The sequence below is a fragment of the Macrosteles quadrilineatus genome, unplaced genomic scaffold (genome assembly GCF_028750875.1).
Source record: "Macrosteles quadrilineatus isolate MER2022 unplaced genomic scaffold, UCM_ALF_1.0 Scaffold_1__1_contigs__length_201487025, whole genome shotgun sequence".
In the NCBI taxonomy this organism is placed as follows: Eukaryota; Metazoa; Arthropoda; class Insecta; order Hemiptera; family Cicadellidae; genus Macrosteles; species Macrosteles quadrilineatus.
This window is the reverse complement of record NW_026542594.1, coordinates 146,636,128-146,654,692: the sequence shown is the minus strand read 5'-3', so window position 1 is coordinate 146,654,692 and position 18,565 is coordinate 146,636,128. Positions and strand designations below refer to the sequence as shown.

General features: G+C 35.5%; 1 protein-coding gene across 1 annotated transcript in view; it reads left to right on the top strand.

Moving 5' to 3' along the window:
* Positions 1–11,066: 11,066 nt before the first annotated feature.
* Positions 11,067–18,565, top strand: part of LOC129001341 (protein phosphatase 1 regulatory subunit 21) — a 50,076-nt gene continuing 42,577 nt past the window's right edge. The window contains exons 1-5 of the mRNA XM_054428621.1: positions 11,067–11,129; positions 11,466–11,660; positions 14,434–14,562; positions 15,579–15,885; positions 17,840–18,027. Coding sequence (XP_054284596.1) covers positions 11,067–11,129; positions 11,466–11,660; positions 14,434–14,562; positions 15,579–15,885; positions 17,840–18,027 — 882 coding nt within the window. The remainder of the gene's footprint in view (positions 11,130–11,465; positions 11,661–14,433; positions 14,563–15,578; positions 15,886–17,839; positions 18,028–18,565) is intronic.

The following is an 18,565-nucleotide window of genomic DNA, read 5'->3' as shown; positions in this document are numbered from 1 at the left end:
TGATTATATAAATTGAAAAAAATATAACCACACCTGAATGTGGATTTTTTTGTTATTGTAAAATTGATAGTGAAGTAGTAAGCAACACGGAGTGAAAATTAGATAAAATCTTTTGAACAAACAATTATAAACTTTTAAACTTAAGACTTTAAAATGGATTGTTCTTATTTGCACAGTAATAATGTATAATGTCGGAAGACCATCATGCAGAGATATGTATTGTTCCTCGAAATGAGAACAACAGGCGCCAGATTTGGCACGATATTAATGGAAGAAGAATAAATGAGCATCGGATGAACATAAATTTATTCCTTTGTATAGATTACCACTTTTAAATGAAATTCCATTGCACAGCATAGGACCAATGTACGATGGGTACTTTCATTGTGGTGCATTGCGCAATTTGATTTGGTGAAATTGTGGTGCAAGGCCGAACCTTCACAAAAGTTGGCATTTATTTAAAAACCCAGTGTGGAACCAAATGAAGACCAAGGAATTGACCAAAATGGATACTATACAACAAATGTTGTTTTCAGAGAGATTTTGTTATAGAATTAGCATTTTACAATTTGGATGATGACATTATCCCTATGTGTTTTAATTTGTCTATATTTAAAGAAATCTAGATAGATTTAATTAATAGTCATGAAGATTGATATTGGAAAATGTTCCTTAGTTGTATTATGATTAGAAAGGAAAGTTTATATTATAAACACACCGCATGTCCTTTGGAATTTTTATTTTAAACAGAGCAGACATCAAAATGCATTATGCAGGTATGTAATAACTATTTTACATATCATAAAATACAAAAATGTTAAATGATAACTCAAGGTAGGGTAACCCATGAGACCAATAATTTGTACAAAATAATTACTAGAATATATATATACAGGGTGAGTTTTAAATGAGTTCCCCCCCTACTTTTTTCTACATTTCTTAAGATATCACCTCCGGACCACGTCAGATCATTGTAGAGTAGTAAGTACTTCATTTTGACTGGGTATAAAATTTTGGCCGCCATCTTGGATCTGCCATATTGGATACAAAGTTTTTTTTTCAAATGTAAAGGTAGGATTGTGACCCATCGTTTCAAACTAGATTTTTACGCTGAATATGATGCTGCAATCCGTTTTTAAAAGCCTTGATCCATTCTAAAGTTATGGAAACATTTTATAACTTATTTTTAGCCCATTTTAACATTGTGCAGTTACAAACTCAGACTATAATCGTAAAATAGAGCTAGATAAAGATAAGTATACACCACCAGTCATTGTCAACCTATTTTCACTTGGTTATGATCACTTGGATACGATTATGGTCTTAGTTTGTAACTGCACAATGTTAAAATTGGCTAAAAATAAAGTTTTAAACAGTAGGCCTACTCATAACTTTAGAACGGATCAAGATTTTTAAAAACGAATTGCAGCATCGTATTCAGCGTAAAAATCTAGTTTGAAACGATGGGTCACAACCTTACCTTTGCTTTTGAAAAAAAAACTTTGTATCCAATATGGCAGATCCAAGATGGCGGCCAAAATTGTATACCCAGTCAAAATGAAGTACTTACTACTCTACAATGATCTGACGTGGTCCGGAGTTGATATCTTAAGAAATGTAGAAAAAAGTAGGGGGGGAATCATTTAAAACTCACTCTGTATATGTATATATAGGGGCTATTGCCCCTACAAGCCACTAGTCTATATATCTAATTCCGTAAGCCCAAAATTTTACAATGAAATTGTGAGCGAACCGGAGGGCGTAGAAAGCTGGGAGGGGTCTCATTTTAAAGGTCTGGGCATGAAATTTTGGGGAAAATTATTCATTTTTCTTAATTATGCACCAAAAGGTTGTGACAGAATAAAATAATTCACATTTAAATAACATGGGAATCTAGGTCATGTTTGCTTTGTTTACATTAAAACATGTGGTTTAACTTTATTTAAAGCATATGGTAATACAGTATGTAATATGCACTGTAATATGTATACTAACCCTTAAGAGAGGTTGAACCAACTAATTGACTATATTAATTTAATTGCACGATCTGGAATGCCACCACACAAATCTATATCTATTTAATACGCAAGCAGGTTTTTTGTGACAATTACTCCTCTGAAACTACTGAACCGATTGAGATGTTTTTGGTGTCATTGGAAAGAGCGTAACGTGAAGTTGTGCAGGAAATCTTTATTTTAGGGAAATAATTAGAGAGTGAGGCCCTGGAGCCCTTTAAAGTTTCGTATTTCTCCATAAGATTAACATGGGAACCAAAATTGTTATGAAACTCCAGCTGTTGTCAGAATTTAAAAGTGAGAAGAACATATGTTAATTGTACACAGCCAATTAGTTTGCTAATTTAACAGTTTGCTACAAACATTTACTGACTTGGTTGAAATGGAATATTTACTATTTGAATTTGGGTTGGCGTAAATATTACATTGGAAAAAAGCAAGAGAGCCTAGATAATTTGATATAGGCTACTAAAAAGAAAACTGAATTAACTGTTGCATTTATTAGTAATCATTGAAAGAGCCGATTTGCAAACTTTGGAAAAAGGAAAATCATAGAACACCACCAAGAAGAAGAAAAAGAATTTATAATCGTTATTATGGACAACCTAATGCGGCTATGAGTAAGCCTATTTGTAGAAAACACTAAAAAACAAGATCAGCTTTTGAAAAATGATAAGATATATATTTACATGAAATGTTGATTATATCGATCTGTTTTGTACATATTGAGTATTTCCATAATCTTTGAGTGGAATATTTTAAAGTCATCAAAAATTATGACTGTTATTCGTTTTAAATTAACACCTGTAATACTTAGCAATTGCTCGAATTCGAGCAACAGGGACACTAGTTAGTTTTAAAAGTTGGTTCAATAGTGATGCTCATTAGAAATATGAAGCTAGGGTCTGGATTAGTTAATGGAGTACGATTGGTTGTGTTAGGTATTACTGGAAAAAGTGTAAAGTTAGTAGTAATTACTGGAGTAGGCAAAGGAAACGTATTTTCCATGCCAAAAATAATACTAATATCCACAGATCCTAATATGCCGTTTAAGTTTACAAGGAAAATTTTCACAAAAATTGGCATTTATTTGAAAAATTTATCTCCATGTATTTTATCTAAGTGAATTTGTCTATATTCAAAGAAATGTATATACATTTAATTAATAGTCATGAAGATTATCATTGAAAATTATCCTTAGTTGTATTATGATTAGAAAGTTTATACTATAAACACACCGCATGAAAAATCCTTTGTAATTTTTATTTTTAACAGAGCAGACCTCAAAATGCATTATGCAGGTATGTAATAACTATTATACATATTATAATATACAATAATGTTAAACGATAATCAAGGTAGGGTAACCCATGGGACTAATAATTTGTACAAAATAATTACTACAATATATACATAGGGGCTACTGCCCCTACAAGCCACTAGTTTATTTGTATATAGGTGATTCAACATCAACTGTTACAAAAGTAATATGTCTGAATTTTTAGGGAGGTTTAAAACTGCAATTTCTTTTAGAAAGTCTTTAATTAGTGTCTTGTAGGATGGTAAATTTTGTACTAGTGGCTGTATATGTTCATCAACAAAGGCAGATAAAATATCCTTTCATTTGGTGATGCAATACTTGAGAGATTGGTCTTCCTCGTGGTGGTCTTGATGGTTTATGCACTTTAGGGAGAGTGTAAAATACTGGACCCCCAAGGGAGAGGCCTAGATTGCATAATAAACTTAGATAGATCACGTTTACGCAATGATTATACAGGGCGAATAAAAAGTCAAGACCCCCCTCTAATATTTTTCCAAGTAAATATACAAAGATATTCTTTTGGTGGTCGTGCAATCTTAGAAGAAAGTTTCATTTCATGATTTTGAAATTTTTGAGTGTCCCCCCAAAAGGGGGGATTTGGGGGGTAACTCAAATATTTTAAAAGTAAACGCCCTGCAAGTGACACCTCATTTTGAAGGGTTTGCAAAAACTTAAAGAATGGTGAAAACTAGAGGTCGCTATCTCTTCTCTATCCAAAATGGTAGCCCATCAAATGTTGTGGAAAATCAATGGTAAAATTGGGTCGTAATGGTAATATTGGCTACCATTTTGGATAGAGAAGAGATAGCGAACTCTGGTTTTCACTATTCTTTAGGTTTTTGTAAACAATTAAAAATAAGGTGTAACTTTACGGGGGTTTACATGACAAATTTTTAGTTGCCTCCAAATCCCCCTTTTGGGGGGGGGGGGGCACTCAAAACTTTTAAATGTAAATCCCCATTTGGTGAGACTTCGTTTTGCAGTGTTTACAAAAACTGAAAGAATGGTGAAAACCAGAGTTTGCTATCTCTTCTCTATCCAAAATGGTAGCCAATATTACCATTACGAACCAATATTACTATTGATTTTCCACAACATTTGACGGGCTACCATTTTGGATAGAAAAGAGATAGCGACCTCTAGTTTTCGCCATTCTTTAAGTTTTTGTAAACCCTTCAAAATGAGGTGTCACTTGAAGTGGGTTTACATTTAAAATATTTTAGTTGTCCCCCAAATCCCCCCTTTTGGGGGGGTCACTCAACAATTTCAAAATCATGAAATGAAACTTCCTGCTAAGATTGCACGACCACCAAAAGGATATCTCTGTATATTAACTTGGAAAAATATTAGATGGGAGGTCTTGACTTTTTATTCGCCCTGTATAATCATTGCGTAAACTTGATCTATCTGTTTATTATGCAATCTAGGCCTCTCCCTTTATTATCCACAGAGCTCCGACCTCTTTGATTACGTCCGTTTCTTGTTTGTTGTTTCTGTCTGTTTTCTTCTTCTTTTCTTTCTTGCACTTGCAATAAGAAGAGAAGACTAAACTAAAATTACTGTTCCCTCTCCCAAAAAATTAGTTCTTAATAAAATTAGGAGTTAAAATGTTTCTTTTCGCTCTAAAAATGTAGCATGATGTAATAATTTGTTTTTGAGAAACCTCATAAAATAATTAAATGTTGTTTTTTAAAATAGGCCTTCACATTTTATGATTAAGTAGCCTATAAGTTGATTTCTTCGTTCAGGTGAGTTAGGTTACTTTGATGTAGCCCAAATAGCCTAGGTCTAATTTGGTTTTACTTGAGGATAACTAATAAAAATAGTCCAATAACGCTTGAAACACATAATATACTCTTTATTTTTATGACGATTATACGAAATGGTATAAGTAGGCCTAATGATCTTTTTGATTGGAAAACTTAATTAGGTAGCCTATCATTAAACTCAATAGGCGAACGAATGTAGGCCTAAATATATGTTTCAGTTTTTAGACGATAAGACATAAGATCAATTTATTTCCTGTAAAACTTACAATATACAAGTCATTGGAAAACGTCAAATTCTACATTATAAAATATACATAAGATCTATGAATAAAAAGAAATTCCTTCAACATCATATAATAAAAAGGAAATGCATACATAATGTGACCTGTAACTCACCATGCAAAGAATGAAAAAGAAAACAAAACAGCACACTCGGCAAACATTAGTAAAAAAAAAAACTTACATATTCTTTTTTTAGTTTATAGAAATCGTCAATACTATACAGTGGGTTGGCCAGGAGGAGACATTCCACGCCCCTTTTGAAATGGTTACTTGGGAGGTTCCGGGCTGAACAAGATAACACATTGAATAGTTTTAGGCTTACAATGTCATAATTACTTTGTGATTTCTTAAGCCTAACAAAAGGTACATTTAAATCCTGTTTACTTCTAGTATTGTACGAGTGGATGTCACTCCTGAGCTTGAGAGCGCCCAACTCCTCCTTAGTTTTGATGAGGGTCTGGAAGATAAACAGATTATAAACCGTCATGAGGGATTCAGCCTTAAAGATAGGCTCACAGTGATCCAGGCGCTTGGCCCCTGCTACTATTCGTATAGCCTTTTTTTGGAGAAGTAGGACTCTCTCGACTCCAGGAGCGGCACCCCAAAGTCTCAGTCCATAAGTGATGATGCTCTGGAAAAAAGCCACATACGCAGTCCTTAACCACTCTTTTGGTATACAGTACCTTAACTTACGAAGCAAGTGCACAACCCTAGCCAGTCGGCTACAAACATAATCAATATGGCTGTTCCAATCCATCTTACAGTCTAGGTAAATGCCTAAAAGCTTTACGCTTTTACGATTTGGATTTACTTTCTGTAAATGTTATTACATTAGTTCGAACTTGGGTACAGTTTCTTAACTGGGCTATGATGATATTACAGTAGGCCTACAAGTTATTTTGAGTTTGGTTTTACTGTTTTAAACGTTAACAACGCAAATCGTGTAGCAAACATAACATTGCAATCGGAAATATAAGTATTATTTTCATTGATGCCATAAAATATAACTAGGCCTATTGGGTCATTCCATATCAAATCAACAAGGCTCTCAACCTGACCATCTTGGATTTTGATGAAATTTTGCATACTTGTAGTATTTTGAGTCCTGAATCCAAATATGCTTTTTAAAAAAATCTATCTTTTCTAGTTTTTATGATATAAATATTTGAAAATGGTAAAAATTGGCGTTTTTTACCGTGCGCGCAAATCTAAAATATTGTCTAGGATGAGTTCTATTGGTCCTATCAAGTTGTACAATGGCTCATTTTAAAGAGGATTCAAATGCCTTTAATCTGATACCAAACTCAACCTACTTTGGTAAAAATTAATTTTTTTTGAAAATTTCAAAATATGTTTTTGAAAAAAAATTTAAGATAGTGTTTTTTGAAAAATTTGAAAATTACATATGTTAAAGAATGTAATCTAGTAAGTACATTATAAAAATTTCAAAATGGGATGATAATGGGATCAACAGTTATGATAAAAATACTTGACTATGGTTCACTGTTTCCAAGCGTTTTGGTGCATACAGCGTGTACGTACTAACGTAAATGTATCATTTAATAAGAGTCTATTAACTGTATGATTAAAATTAAAAATATCTGCCTATATTTGAACTATGTATGTCATATTTTGCTATATATAAACTAAATCTAGCAAATAAACAACATTATTCAAGTTAACAGAGTTTCCGTCAACCTTTGAACATGGGGGCTACTTTGAACAAACTTTCCAATTTTCATATTTTATTTTTTTCATATTAATTTTATCTTTAAATGATAATGTTTATTATAATTTTCTATTCCCAGATAAATACTCTACATAAAAAAAATATTTAATAGTGCATACTATGGTTCTGCAAAAAATGAAAAATACTTATTTTTCACTGAAATTTTTTAGTTAAAAAAAGTCGTCTAAACTTCCATGTCTACAGCAAACCCAGTAAGTTTATGATTTATGACTTAAAACCATAATTGAATAGCCCATTTATCTGGGATTAAGAAAATACCTGCTTTGATTACTTTGTAAGCAGTAGGTAATAACTTTAAAAAAAAAGAAAGAAAAAATTACCCAATTTGCTGACCCTTACTTATGGCGTCGCGACCCTTAGTTCTGAAGCAAAATTTCCCGGACATGAAAAAAAAAATACTTGGGTTTTAAGTTTTAAGTGTTATTTTTTAAAATGATTTTTCTAATGAAAACAGATGTTTTGAGCTTTAGTTATTATTAGCAGCCATAATCCAATTCCTTTATTTGACTGCTATGATATTTAAAAAATACCTTTGCAAAGTTAAAAAAATAACCGGATGGACATTTTGAAAATTCTCCGTAACTTTTTTTAATTTTTGACATATCAAAATAGAAGTTATACAGAAATGTGGTATGTGGGTTGTGGTATTTAAATCCACAAATCAGTTTTCACTAAAAAAATTTTATTTGTTAAAGTGAGAATACATTATTTATAGGTACTTATGAGCAGACATTTCCCCAAAACTAAATAATTAGGCTATCATGGAATATTATATATGTATCAATAATAAGGTTACTACAGGATTTAAATAGATTGATCACAGTATATTGTGTGACAAAATTATCAATGCTTGTTTGTCTCTCTCTCTTGTCACCAGAGGAAAGGCAGACAAACATGGACCTATAGGTTTTGGCTCAGGTTCCTCAGTATTTTCCAGTTGTGTTGCAACGATTTACTGTAATCAATCTTTAAGTCTGCCTTTTCACTAGGCTGGAGACACTAGTCAGCCACTAGATCTGTGCAAAATCACATTGTGAATCACTTTACGTTTACACTATCAGGTCGCAGCGACCCACCTCGGCAGTAGCGACCCCGTCTTGAGAAGTTGTAATTTGTTTGACACACAGGTACACAGGTCTAACTTATGTTTGTCAGTCTTTCCTCTTGTCTCAAGACCGAGTCGCTACAGCCGAGGTGGGTCGCTGCAACCTGATAGTGTAAACGTAAAGTGCTTCACAATGTGATTTTGCACAGATCTAGTGGCTGACTAGAGTCTCCAGCCTAGTGAAAAGGCAGACTTAAAGATTGATTACAGTAAATCGTTGCAACACAACTAACTGGAAAAGACTGAGGAACCTGAACCAAAACCCATTGGTCCATATTTGTTCAAAGGTTGACGGAAACTCTGTTAACTTGAATAATGTTGTTTACTTGCTAGATTTAGCTTATATATAGCAAAATATGACATACATAATTCAAATATAGGCAGATATTTTTAATTTTAATCATATAATTAATAGACTCTTATTTAATGATACATTTAGGTTAGTACTTACACACTGTATGCGCCGAAATGCTTGGAAACAGTGAACCATAGTCAAGTATTTTTATCATAACTGCTGATCCCATTATCATCCCATTTTGAAATTTTTATAATGTACTTACTAGATTACATTCTTTAATATATGTAATTTTCAAATTTTTCAAAAAACACTATCTTAAATTTTTTTTCAAAAACATATTTTGAAATTTTTAAAAAAAATTAATTTTTACCAAAGTAGGTTGAGTTTGGTATCAGATTAAAGGCATTTGAATCCTCTTTAAAATGAGCCATTGTACAACTTGATAGGATTAATAGAACTCATCCTAGACAACATTTTAGATTTGCGCGCACGGTAAAAAACGCCAATTTTTACCATTTTCAAATATTTATATCATAAAAACTATAAAAGATAGATTTTTTTAAAAAGCATATTTGGATTCAGGACTCAAAATACTACAAGTATGCAAAATTTCATCAAAATCTAAGATGGTCAGGTTGAAAATAATTTTTTATTGGTTGATTTCATATGGAATGACCCTATTAACACACGATTATAATCTCATTACAGTATTAAGATTGCTTATATTTCTAGGGTCTATAGCTTTATCTTCGTATTTGGTTATAAGTGTAGGCCTAGTGATTAAATTTCTTACAATCTAAAATTACGTTTTTCATACACACGCTAAGTACTACATAAGCAGATGGTTTATTGTTTTACAGCACCTAAGGCCCTTATTAGACGAGGCAGCCAAGTTGCGCAGCCAGCCGGGCAGCCAGTCGGCCAGCCTGTCACTGGGCATTGGTTCTTATGGAGCTTATTACACGAGGGCAGCCAGTTGCGCAGCCACTGTTTGGCTGCCGGCTGGTTGCCGAGCCCGGCGACCGAACAGGCAACCACTGGCTGCTCGGTCTGGTCGCGCTCCTGTGTAGCTTACGGATCTTATTACACTGGGCAGCCAGTCGCCCGCTGCCACACATCAGTAGTAGTGGAAACGCACCAGTTCACTCGTGGAAGTGCGTTCATCTCATTATCATCTGCGCAAAATTCGTTAAAAAGGGTGTAATATAATCCTTTTTCTGTTCTTGATGAAAGAATAGGATGTATATGAATTCTCCTCTTCCTTCGTCTTTTCTTTTTCATGAGTAGCAGAAGAAGCAAATATTCATCTCGCATTCTGACAGCGTCTCTCCCCAACAGAACTGTTCCACTAACACTGTTCCACTGTCAACAAGAGACTGGCCTAGTTGGTAATCTTGTGGCTGCCCTGTGGCTGCTCTACTGGTTGCTCTACTGGTTGCTACGCTAGGCAGCCAGACAGGCGGCTGGTTGCGCAACTTGGCTGCCTCGTCTAATAAGAGCCTAACTTATCTTAAGTTATATTGTTTTATTGCTGTCAGTCAAAATAACATTTTAACGCTGCTACTCGTGATTCTTCCCATTTTATCTTTTTCTCTTAGCTATCTTTAATCTATCTATTAGCGTGACGTATCTAGGCTACGTGCAAGTGCGGTTGCTCGTGATTTTTGTAATTGTATTTATTAACTTATATTCTAGAGTGACATATCAACATTTATACACTGTAAATAAGAAATACGGGCGATGAAAGTTCAGCGTGGTAATATTTATTTACTTATAAAACGGAAACATTGCGCAGTGTAGCCTAGCACTGGTAAGGCCAGTTTAAAAGATTAAAGTACTCAATGAGGAGACTACTCGCTCATTTTAAATGGAAAAAAAGGTAAAAATCATAATATTATATAATCCCGGGATCGGCTGAGACGAATCCCGAAATCCCGGGATTGGATTGAAGGCCCGGGATTGAGACCCCTACCTAGGCCTAAACCTACATTTTCTCAAATGAGTTTGCAAATCAGCATGATTAGACTACCGTATGTGAATGGGGTTTTATTAAAGTTGAGGGGTAAACATTGGTTTTCTGTTCCCCATTTTTGACATCCAAAGATAACATATTTCAATTTCTTCTGAGGATACTACTAGTATTTTTTCTTACTATCAGCCCACGACAACTGAACTGACAAGTGTCTCGCAACTTATTGAGACAAAGAATTAGTGAAGACCTGATTAACCTATGTACCGTACATATTTAATTGAGTTTTAAGGGCCTATTAAAAAAAATGAAAAGACTCAAAGTAGACATTTTTGTTAGGCTACTGTAGGCTAAATAGTAGTGCAAGTTAAATGAACCATGTAGCAGTTAGATGATTGAATTTAAGAGATATTAAAAACATTACGTTAAGAATTCATTACAATGGCGTTTGTTGTTGATTGTATTATCATAGATAAAACATACACCCTTGAGTTCCTCAGTCTATGGTACCCTACTATGTTTCTTACAGAGAAAATTGGTTTACATTTCAACTAAAAATGGAGGGTTCTCCTGGTGACCTTCAGACCAGATACCATAAACTTGCTGGGGAATATTCTAAGGTAGGCCTAATAGTATTGTACCATTTTATATATATATTTATATATAAAGGTTCTGAAGAGTTTTTACATAATTTAAATGCATTGCGTCTAGACGCTTTGCAGTGAAAATAAAATATTTTAAAGGTCACAACAACTATAGGTTTTTTATTTGTTTTATATATTAAGTTACTAGTTGAGTTTCATTCAACTTTCTTTATAGTGATTAGTCTATATTCTTGCATGGATTATTATGGAAATGATCAATATTTCTTTACTGTACAAACATGAAGTATTTAAATATAGTCGTGTTATGACAATATGATTGATTAAGCTACTATATCTATTGTGTCTTATAAGTGTCGAGCTCAGCTGTCAGTGCTGAAGAAGGCATTCCAGGAAGAACAGCAACTCAATAGTGAACTGAAGGAATCCTTGAGAGAGGCAGAGCAGAGTCTGAGGAAAGCAGACCAAGAAGCCGACAGCCTCAATTTCCGCAACGAGCAGCTCACATGCCGAGTGACTGTGCTGCAAAATGAACTCGATGCATTGCAGGTGGGGCTAAAATCATTGGTTTTTTAAATTCACTAACTTGCCAATGGACTGAAGTCCTTATAGACTGAGCTAAGTGCTAAGAATAGGCTATTGTTTCATGCAATTGTTTTTTCTACATTTTTAACTATGACAACAACTGAACGTTCTGTTAAAACTGTATGCCAGGGAGACCCCCCTCTCCCGAAATGTAAGAAATAAATTTTATTTTTTCTATTAAAAATTATGAAAAACATAAACATGCATTATAAATTATACTGCTTGTAATTGCAATACCAACACTCAACTCAGCTGCTTTTTAATAGTATAGTCTGGTGTCCACATAATACCTTTTTAACTAGTATAGGCTACTAGATGTTTCCCATTGTTTCTTAGTTGGTAATGACTAGGGATGGACGGGATTGAATTTTTAGTCGGGACGGGACGGGACAGGATTTTTATTTCCTTCCCGATTTTCGGGACAGGACGGGACGGGATTTTTTTCTGTGCATAAAAAGAAGTAGGTACTGTATTGCAGTTACCAAAAAAGACTTAAGAAATCAATTTTTACCATTTGTGGCACTGATCTATAAAAACCAAAAAATGGGTAACAATTTACAGGTACCTATAGTAACGTGTGACTCGCGGGTCACGGGGTGATCGCCTGTATGACTCACGGTCACGGCGCGGTCGTCGTCATGACTCGCAATCATGGCGCTATCGTCGGTATGACTCCGCGGTCACGGGGTTATCGTCGGTATGACTCGCGGTCACGGCATGATCGTCGTTATGACTCGCGATCACAGCTCGATCGTCGGTATGACTCGCGGTCACGGCGCGATCGTCGGTAGGACTCCGCGGTCACGGCGCGATCGTCGGTAGGACTCCGCGTTCACTGCGCGATCGTCGGTATGACTCGCGGTCACGGCGTGATCGTCAGTATGACTCGTGGTCACAGCGCGATCGTCGGTAGGACTTCGCGGTCACTGCGCGATCGTCGTTATGACTCCGCGGACAAGGCGTGACTGTCGTTATGACTCGCGGTCACGGTGCGATCGTCGGTCCAATAATCGCGGTCATGGTGCGATCGGCGGTCCAATAATCGCGGCTACGGCGCGATCGTCGTTATGATTCCGCAGTCACGGCGTAATCGTCGAAATGACTTCGTCTCCTGCGTTCGCGGACCTATCGCTCGCAATAACGGCGTTATCGGCACTCGCGAAGCGGAAAAATCGCCGACGATCGGACCAAATCCCGTCCTGAAAAATTCCCGAGTCAAATGTAATCCCGTCCCGATAATCGGGAATATTTTTTCCCGAAAAATTCCCGAAATTTCGGGACCCGTCCATCCCTAGAAATACACACCGTACTAGAAACTAGAAATACTGGTGAAGGCAGACTTGGTCATGCGAGAGAGCTCGGGACATTTCGGTTCCCCGTGACACATCGGGCGAGTTGACCTTGGGCCTCCTACACTAAGACGGTCGACGACACACTCACACAAACACCACAATACACTTGCAATAGACATAAAAATGGTAATGATATAAAAATACCCCCACCGCAGCAAACCTGCCGACAAAGCGAATTTCCATTTGTCTGAATTGTTTTTTAATTAAATCTATTTAAATAACATTAGGTTTAATGATTACCTAGGTTTGCTGCTACAAGGAAACTAATAAAGTGTATTTTTTTGTAAAATATTAATAGCTTAAATTATAAATTTGCTAAGTTTGATCAAAATATATCCATAAACAAGCAAACTACAACATTTGACAATATTTTCCATAATAATAAGTTAACATGGTAATTTTTTAAATTAACAATTTTTTTGAATTTTTTCCACTACCAATAACCATAAAATACAAACACTTTGATATACTAAATTATTTGTTTTATTAATCTCTTTAAAAAGGTCTAGAGAGAAATTGGTAAATGTTTTTGTTTTGAGGGTCGAAAATGAGAAAAACCATTTTTTACCCCATAAAAGCCCCCGTAAAACCCCGTTCCCATGGTCCGATCATGCTGGTTGGCGAACTCATTCAAGTTTATCCCGCATTACACGTTTAAACCTAATTTTATCAAAATCGGGCAAAAATTACTCAAGTTATCGTGTTCACGGACGTATATATATATATATATAAATACATATATAAACATCTGAACAAATGGTGTTTTTGGCCTCTGGTGACATCAAAATGAAAAAGTAAATCAGTCCCGGGCCTAGGTCTTACCGTGCCACCTACGGTAATAGCTACTTCCTTATAGGGAAATTTGCTAACAGGAAAACACCTTTTAAAAAGGGCTTAAGCTTGGGGAGTAAAAGTCAACTTGGGAGGACCCCGCCCGAACTAAGATCCTGGCTACGCCACTGCCATATGCTAACTACTTTCAGAACGTATTTTGACCTGAACGTAATTGACTTGAGCTTCCAACAGAGTGCACTGATATATATAACTTGCTGATCTCTATTTGTTAACTTACCTACACCAATTTTTCATACAAGCCAAATCGTTAAGATCATCATATTGTTAACTAAAGGATATTTTAAATCATACAGCCTATGAAAGCAATAAATTTGCTGCATGGCCAGTATAGTTAGTCGGAAACGAAATTCCCACCATAAAGTATTTTTGCCATCGATGGACAGTCCAATCCAGTACACTCGAAAGAGAGTCTTATGCTTGTCTATTCTATTTTTATTTAGGTTATGCGACTTTTATCTGTAACGACATGTAGCCTATAACAATCATCTGTTATTTCTAATTTAATATATTTGTATTGTATGTACTTCCAGATTCAAATGAAAAATAAGAAAGGAAAAATAAAAATACCAGATGGGCAACCTCCTTTGGATATATCAAACCATGTCCTGGATGAGGAATTCAGAAAGAAAATACAGGAAAATGCACGGCTGCTATCATTGGTAAGGTGTTAGACATTGCCAACCCTTGTGTACGGTATATGCACAGTCCTCAACATCGGTCAAATAAAATACTTAAAGCTTAAATTTGTCTATTACATATATGTTTTAGTTAACTCTGAGGTTACTAGTTACACTGGTGTCGAACATATTGTGTCCAAGCAATGTTGGCGTGAAACAAACCCATGTTTTAAAATCAGAGCACACTGATTGCCACACGTGTCCGAGACATTATCCACTGTGTCAAACAAGTTTTTCCCAAGATTGGTTGGTCGGTTTTTGGTGCATCATGTTGTATGACATCAGGCCTAGTGCATGCTCAATGGCCACTCATCCTCCTGGCAACGAGGCTTAAATATAGCCGTTTAAAAAGCATATTATGAGTAGTTAACTTGGCGTAGAGCTTTATTTTATTCTGAAATATTTATTAAGCATGTGTTAATAAAACAACACATTTCTTGTTTGGTTGATTTGTTGGTACTTGAAACTGACTTGATATCTCGATATTGAATTCCAGTGGATGTCAAACTTCCCTGTTGTACTGTTTTAAATTTAAAAGACATAAAAAGTGCACAGTGTAAAATTTGTTAGGACAGTTTAAAAACTTTTTAAATTGCTACAAATTAAAAATCCTAAAATTATATAATCCTAGAAAAAAATAAATAATAGAATTCAGAATTAGCTCTGACAGACAACCCCCAAAATCCTGGGATTGTGACCCCTGAGCTCGGCTCACCTTGGTTTTCTAATTTGCTGCTTGATCACTCAAACGTTTAGGCTAGCCTCGGTTTGGCTAAAAATTCTCAAAAATCTAGCTACTCGCTCAACATTGTAGTATAAACTCTCAAACATGAAATTCGGTAGCAGCTTTTCTTGATAATATGTAACTAACTCACATTGTTAGTGAATGAGTTACTTATAATATTTAGCAAACTCTAGATATATATATTTATAATTATGAATGGTTACTCTATATACTTAGAGTATGTTTGCTTGCATCTAATAATGTGATGTGTTAGATGAATGAAAAGGAGGACCAGCACAGACAAGAATTGACCAACGTCACATCACAGTTGGATCAAGTGACCTTTGAGTTATCTCAGTTAAGGAAGAGTTCAGCTGAGAGTGAGGAGAAGAGTCGAGTAATAATAGCCAAGCTAGAGCGAGAGATGAGCTGCATGCGTGAGGGCCAACAACAGCTGTCCGACGTGAGCCATGAGCTGGCCCAGCTGAGGCAGACTCACGCTGAGTACAAGACTAAGATGGAGGCCAAAGTTAACACACTCAATACCACTATATCCTCACATCTACCTTTCATCGATTCTAGTAAGTTGATAATTGTTGTTTCTACAGTCAGCATATTATTCTTATATCAAGGTAGTTTAACAATGAAAGATTATCATCTTCATTATCATAAAATTATCCAAGCTTATCTTTAAAATTTAATTTGGCCTATAACTTGCTAGTTTGTCAGGAAAAATTTGATATATTATTTTTCAAAATTGGACTGAGTAACTAAAAATTTAACAATAGTCAACCCTTCGAATTTGAATTTTTTCAATGCAATTTTTTTCTTATTTAGTTTTTTATGTCTTTTAGGGCGTATGTATTTTGACAGATATGTCCATATAGGCCTAATCAACCAAAATTAATGTAGAACAGGAAAAATCAATGTTCTTTTCCTTTAGAATAGTGTAAAAAGAACCAAGAAACAGGTGTTGTCTGCTCACCCTATTAATCTCACTGATGCCGTCAATTTCCACTCAACACTACATTTTTATTGGTGGGCTCTTCTAACGGTTGAGCCACACAGCTTTTAATATGGATTTCATACATGCAGGAATCAAACCAATGCATGTAGAAAGACCTCAGAGCTACGTTTGAAAGTTTTACGAGATTGTCAACTCCAGCCACCATGTTACCACTGGTTGACCAGGACGAGTGTCACTAAAGTCTGAATGCTAAACTATTGCTGTCAGGAATACTTAATACTTTTTATTACTTTTAACTGAAATGGCGGCCATAAGAAGGTCTAGGTATTTTAAGCCAAGTGGAGATGAGTGGTAAGATCTTGTTGTCTTGTTACTGATTTAGTCCAACATGTGCCTTAGACAGGACTGTTAATTAATAGCCCATACAGCCAATGGCAACTAACTAAGGGACCTACAGTTTATAGTGGAACCCGAACCACTTTTGCCTTGTGTATTGTAATTAAAAAATTTGTCTATTTATTTATTGAGATAGTACTGCGGATCTACAGATCATGCCCCAATTCGTGACCTTTACGTTGCTGGATTACAGGACAACGCCATGGTCCCAGTTAGGTGTTAATTCAACAAATTACTCAAGTGCCATCAGGTTAGCAGCAGAGCCACCCAGTTGTGAAACACCGTGACAAGCTACACTCGTAACATTGTCTTGAAGGGTTGAATGTAAATATCAATACACATGAAAATGTAATGCTTCTCATTCTTTGTGGTAACACTCCAAAAAAGTTAACCAAAGGTTTAACACGTTTTCTGCAGGCCACTCACCGGTGAGTGCTCTAGTCCTTTCTGCCACGCTGAATGCTCACCGGTAGATGCCGGCATGGCCTACATTCCATTCCATTTCTGAGCAGCAGCACACCAGGAAGAACGGGTATTTTTATGTCTGCGTTTAGCTAGGAATATGTGCTTTATTGCGGTGTATGTTGGTAGTAAATTTCCCCGTGAAATCCCCTTCTGGTAAGCTTAGAAATCAACTTGTCCTGTTTTTTCTCTCTCCTATTGACAATATTGGACCGGCTGGTTCAGACAGTGCTGCTATCTGTGATTGTTTCAGCAAACTACGTCGACACTCGTCGTAACTCTAACTTCACCGCACATCATTTGCGATTCGTCAGACCAAAATATTTGAAAGCCAAACGGATACTCTCGACACTGCGCCCTACTGGGGCTACGCTTGTCATTTAGTGGGCCTCAGCGAACATGTTAAATAGACTAAATTCATTAATTTTCCTTTTATGTGTTTTGAATTGGCACAACCTAATGCTGAATTGGTATTGGTTAGAATTGGTTTGAATTGGTAATGAATTGGTCTTGAATTGGTATTGTAACAACCTAAGACCAAAAATCGAAATTTCTTTGTGTTAAATACACTTGTGTACACAACTAAAATAGCTATAGGCTTCTATTCACATGGTATCACTGTAATGGTCTTAACAATGTATTGCCTACATATATTAAGAATCATCCTTATCACTACTACTTAACCTGTTATTTTATGTTTCTTTTCTTAGAGAAGGACGTACTGAACAGTCTTAATGTGCCCCAAGTTATGGATACAAAAGACAATTTAACCTCAGGGCTAGGAGAGGACCTTAGAGCATCATTGCAGCAAATGGCAGCTAGTCTGGCTCTGTGGCACAAGGTCACTGAGAATAGGCTGCAGACTCTGCCTACAGGCAACTCTGCTGTCCATAGTAAGGTGAGAACCAATCAAAGCAAGGGAATGAGCGGTTGACACAGAATGGCTATCCTAAAGGACAACTCCTGCCAATCATCTAATGTTCTTGGTCAGGCTATGTGATTATGCCAGTTTTAAGTTCAATTTAAATTCAAGGTCAAACTATCCAAGAAACCAAGGAGGATCTCAAAGAGAACTTTCTCTGTATTTGAGAGCTCATCTAACAAAAAGTCATACAGTAGATTAGTGATGTGACATAACCAAATCAATACGGTAATCTACCAAAAATTTGTGTTTTTTTAGATTCAAAATTTCTTTTTGATTTGTATAAGAATTGATCTCAAATTCATGTCATTATATTATCAATGTATGTTTTTTATAAAAAATTATGTTGTTTTATAAAAGTGCATTAGGCCCCTAGATGTTTTTCATATTATTATGTTAAGGCCAGGAGGCCAATTTCTTTCAGCTTTGATAGCATTATAAACATTTCATAAGCCTACCTTTATTTTTTGTAGCTTTAACCAGACTAGTAAAAAAGTTGTGTGCTAGGCTTCCA